The sequence below is a fragment of the Clinocottus analis genome, unplaced genomic scaffold (assembly GCF_023055335.1).
Source record: "Clinocottus analis isolate CAN_PGR_092001 unplaced genomic scaffold, fCliAna1.0.p SCAF_18, whole genome shotgun sequence".
Taxonomy (NCBI): Eukaryota; Metazoa; Chordata; class Actinopteri; order Perciformes; family Cottidae; genus Clinocottus; species Clinocottus analis.
In genome coordinates, this window is record NW_027175909.1 from 16141369 (window position 1) to 16146368 (window position 5000).

Here is a 5000-nt window from a genome sequence, read left to right on the forward strand (position 1 = left end):
TTGGAGTCGGTCCATGCTGGTTCCAGCAGTAATGAAGTAAACACATAGAGGTCACTGGGTTCCTCCCTCGGGGGTCCCTTTACTTCCATAACCCTCCAGCACCAGTTGCTATTGCAGCAACACACATCAGAACCCTCACAGCCCAGTGAACAGAGGCTCCTATACTGGGATTCAAGGTATTTCTACTGGTAATGCAGTCATGGGTTCCTGCAGTGTTGGGCAGGAACTGTACTGCTGACCATGGTTAGCCTAGCTTAGCATGGGACTTCACAGTAGAGGTCAAGGAAAGGTGTGAAGGAGTTTGTTGTGTTTCCTTGTCATGTGTTCTGGATCTGGACTGATGACACAGAACCTGACTGCAGTCAGCTGTTGTGTTTTAGGACGTGATGCAAAGTTTTATTTCTGTTATTTAAACCTGTTGCATCCCTCTTGCTGCTGTGTTCATCTCTACAGGACCAAAAACTACTACTTGCTGATCAGACACACACCATGTGAGCAGATGAACCGCATGAGGACGATCAATAGGTGAGAGAGGAGCGGCTGCACGGTGGGAAGTCCTCCAGGAAAAAGCAGCACTTGGCCCTTTATGGAGGATCCACCTCCCAGACGTCAGGTTCATGCATTATGCTGCATTGATGCATGGACACCACCTCCATCTGCATCAGAAGATAACTCATAACGCTGTAATCATCAATACTTGTGTTTCCAGCTGGACGTCAGCAGTTGGACTCCAACGTGAAGCCGTTTGGCTCCAGTTCATATCTGTGTTCTGCTGGACTTCAAACCTTAAAGACAGGAAGTGGAGATCCAGTCTGTGTTACTGATGCACATATAACTTATTTATGAGTTCTCTATGAAACCGTTCTCTTTGGTTTTGGTTGTAAACTCGACCGGAGTCATTTCTCCTTAGATGGCAGGTCGTTGTTCTCCAGTTCGTCCACCTGGTGGCGATGCGCTCCAACCTTTTGGAGGATGTTGAAGGAAACGACATAGTTGAGTTCCTCTGACCTCTGACCCCTTTTTACAATATTCACCGTGTTCATTCATATTTCATTCTCCTGCTTTGAGTTATTTTTGAGTTTGTCTCCGATGAACTCGTCCAATGTTTGTCCATGAAGAGTCTCTCGGCTGGTCGTATGCAGGATGAAGCTCAGAGTTTCTGCTCTATAGTCTTCATCCTCCTTATCATCATCATCATCATCATCGCTGCAGAGTACTCCGTCTGTTGTGTGAAGTAAAAGTACCACTGTTTAAAACTCTTTCGTAAAAAGTACATAAATAGCATCTATAAAACGCAGTCAATGTATGAAAGTACATTGTTACGTGTGTGTGTGTGTGTGTGTGTGTGTGTGTGTGTGTGGTAAGCAAACATAATTATTGTTTTTGTGCTCTTGCGTTGGTTTGGGGAATTTATCAATACATTTGATCAGTCAGTCATTAGTCAAGTGCAGGACGATCTTTCAGTTAAAGTCGCTGTGTGTGTTTTAAGTCTTTAATATAATCTAGTGATGCTCAGGGGGCAATAGAAGGTGTCTGCTAGAGACAAGAATACAGTCTACTGAGAAAGTACTCTTAGCATATAATCAAGGCTTGGCACGTTTTAATGTGTAACCTGAGAGGTTAAAACTTTTGTTCCTTCAAATACATGTGTACTGAAGTCACGTTAAATGCTCATTTATTGTCTGTACAACAAGTGGGTTTAGACTCAGAGTGAAGAGTGTAAAGATGAGCGAACACGCCGGTGCAACCTTTTTTATCCCTGGTTGAAATAAACTGATTGTATCTCAGTCTAAATCAAACCAGCGTGTCCGCCTTCTTTTCTTTCGTCTTCTTTAATTCTCACTGATGGATCCACCTGAGAGCTCGAGGCCGATCTTCAGGACAACCTGAGGTGAGTTAGAGGCACATCCACCACTTCTACACTCACTGATACATATATAAATATACACTTACGTAACAGACATGTATTTGGTGTAACTATTAGACCCCGTTAAGGCTGTAGAAAAAAAACAACATATACAATAAGAAGGGTTATAAGTGGTTGACACAGAAAGGGAGGAGATGGTGTTTCATTTTCAGGGACCCCTCAAAAAATACAGAGAAGATCCAAGTCAGCAGGTAATATTTAAAGGGACAGTGTGGAGCTTTTATTAGGCTCTAATAGCAGAAATGGAATATAGCATTATTGAGCTTGTTTTCCTAAATGCATTAACACCAAATAATAAGAATCATGGTGTTTTCATGTCCACAAATGCAGCCGGTTCCTCTCGTTATCTTCGTCCAATCACAGCACAGCAGGGCGGGACTTAGCGGAACACTCGTGGGGCGAAAAACAACAACAAAACAGTCCGTCAGCTTGCTTCATCACGTTTCTACAGAAGCCCAGGAGGGACAAACTGAACACTGGGAATGGGCACGGTCATGTTTTCGCATCGGCCGTTTCAGTTGTTTGCAATCTGCAGCCTCGCCACTAGAGGGCGGCAGATTATTCACGTGAGATTTTTCACTTGAGAGATTTACCCTTTATGGTGAATCTCTCATGAAATAATCGGCTTCCTTGGACCTAAAACAAGGAGAAAAATTCAATGTGATTGTGCACCACATCTTGTAATTCCTTGTTATTATGAAAGTAAACAACATATTTATGATGCAAACATTCTTCATAGATTATTTTTAAAGATCTTCACACACTTCAAAAGGAGATAACCCAAAAAATTCAATAAAAGGTTATTGCATGTTCATGGAATCATGAAATTGATCGAATGGAAGTTTGTTGTTTTATTTATTAAACCAGTATTTGACTCCTTTATTTGCATATTTCTATGAATAAACAGTTTAATCATCACCGGAAGCCTTCATAATGCATCAGTGTCTCTCTGCTTCAGTAACATGACCCCTCCGGTCAGAGCGTGGTGGTCTCCGTCTGCAGGATGGACTGGGCCCGGCAACTCCTGGGGAAGTGGGCGGAGCTTTCGTTGCCGTTGCGGCTGACCGACATGGCGTGCAGCCTGTAGTCCCGCGCCTCGTAGCGCTTGAGGGATAAACTCCTCCACGTTCTCCTCAGCTCGATCTGGACCTGTTTGATATTCGTCAGAGAGTTTAGTGTTGGGGAGAAGGAGGAGCTACAGATGAGAGAAGGAGGAGTTACAGCTGAGAGAAGGAGGAGCTACAGCGGAGAGAAGGAGGAGTTACAGCAGAGAGAAGGAGGAGTTACAGCGGAGAGAAGGAGGAGTTACATCTGAGAGAAGGAGGAGTTAGAGCGGAGAGAAGGAGGAGTTACAGCTGAGAGAAGGAGGAGTTACAGCTGAGAGAAGGAGGAGTTACACCTGAGAGAAGGAGTTACAGCTGAGAGAAGGAGGAGTTACAGCTGAGAGAAGGAGGAGTTACAGCTGAGAGAAGGAGGAGCTACAGCGGAGAGAAGGAGGAGTTACAGCGGAGAGAAGGAGGAGTTACAGCGGAGAGAAGGAGGAGCTACAGCGGAGAGAAGGAGGAGCTACAGCGGAGAGAAGGAGGAGTTACAGCGGAGAGAAGGAGGAGTTACAGCTGAGAGAAGGAGGAGTTACACCTGAGAGAAGGAGGAGTTACAGCTGAGAGAAGGAGGAGTTACAGCTGAGAGAAGGAGGAGTTACAGCGGAGAGAAGGAGGAGTTACAGCAGAGAGAAGGAGGAGTTACAGCGGAGAGAAGGAGGAGTTACAGCTGAGAGAAGGAGGAGTTAGAGCGGAGAGAAGGAGGAGTTACAGCTGAGAGAAGGAGGAGTTACAGCTGAGAGAAGGAGGAGTTACAGCTGAGAGAAGGAGGAGTTACAGCTGAGAGAAGGAGGAGCTACAGCGGAGAGAAGGAGGAGTTACAGCGGAGAGAAGGAGGAGTTACAGCTGAGAGAAGGAGGAGTTACAGCTGAGAGAAGGAGGAGTTAGAGCGGAGAGAAGGAGGAGTTACAGCTGAGAGAAGGAGGAGTTACAGCTGAGAGAAGGAGGAGCTACAGCGGAGAGAAGGAGGAGTTACAGCTGAGAGAAGGAGGAGTTACAGCTGAGAGAAGGAGGAGTTAGAGCGGAGAGAAGGAGGAGTTACAGCTGAGAGAAGGAGGAGTTACAGCTGAGAGAAGGAGGAGTTACAGCTGAGAGAAGGAGGAGTTACAGCTGAGAGAAGGAGGAGTTACACCTGAGAGAAGGAGTTACAGCTGAGAGAAGGAGGAGTTACAGCTGAGAGAAGGAGGAGTTACAGCTGAGAGAAGGAGGAGCTACAGCGGAGAGAAGGAGGAGTTACAGCGGAGAGAAGGAGGAGTTACAGCGGAGAGAAGGAGGAGCTACAGCGGAGAGAAGGAGGAGCTACAGCGGAGAGAAGGAGGAGTTACAGCGGAGAGAAGGAGGAGTTACAGCTGAGAGAAGGAGGAGTTACACCTGAGAGAAGGAGGAGTTACAGCTGAGAGAAGGAGGAGTTACAGCTGAGAGAAGGAGGAGTTACAGCGGAGAGAAGGAGGAGTTACAGCAGAGAGAAGGAGGAGTTACAGCGGAGAGAAGGAGGAGTTACAGCTGAGAGAAGGAGGAGTTAGAGCGGAGAGAAGGAGGAGTTACAGCTGAGAGAAGGAGGAGTTACAGCTGAGAGAAGGAGGAGTTACAGCTGAGAGAAGGAGGAGCTACAGCGGAGAGAAGGAGGAGTTACAGCGGAGAGAAGGAGGAGTTACAGCTGAGAGAAGGAGGAGTTACACCTGAGAGAAGGAGGAGTTACAGCTGAGAGAAGGAGGAGTTACAGCTGAGAGAAGGAGGAGCTACAGCGGAGAGAAGGAGGAGTTACAGCGGAGAGAAGGAGGAGTTACAGCTGAGAGAAGGAGGAGTTACAGCTGAGAGAAGGAGGAGTTACAGCTGAGAGGAGGAGGAGCTACAGCGGAGAGAAGGAGGAGTTACAGCGGAGAGAAGGAGGAGTTACAGCGGACAGAAGGAGGAGTTACAGCTGAGAGAAGGAGTTACAGCTGAGAGAAGGAGGAGTTACAGCGGAGAGAAGG

The 5000-nt window shown here is 46.8% G+C and overlaps 2 protein-coding genes across 2 annotated transcripts in view; one reads left to right on the top strand and one right to left on the bottom strand.

Moving 5' to 3' along the window:
• The window catches only part of LOC137789099 (NLR family CARD domain-containing protein 3-like), a 16490-nt gene extending 14691 nt beyond the window's left edge, over window positions 1–1799 (top strand). The window contains exon 18 of the mRNA XM_068582354.1: window positions 454–1799. Within this exon, the coding sequence (XP_068438455.1) occupies window positions 454–529 (76 nt within the window). The 3' untranslated portion in view covers window positions 530–1799. The remainder of the gene's footprint in view (window positions 1–453) is intronic.
• A 1058-nt stretch (window positions 1800–2857) lies between these two features.
• LOC137788516 (vasoactive intestinal polypeptide receptor 2-like) overlaps window positions 2858–5000 on the bottom strand; it is an 11811-nt gene continuing 9668 nt past the window's right edge. Inside the window, exon 13 of the mRNA XM_068581360.1 lies at window positions 2858–3076. Coding sequence (XP_068437461.1) covers window positions 2903–3076 — 174 coding nt within the window. The 3' untranslated portion in view covers window positions 2858–2902. The remainder of the gene's footprint in view (window positions 3077–5000) is intronic.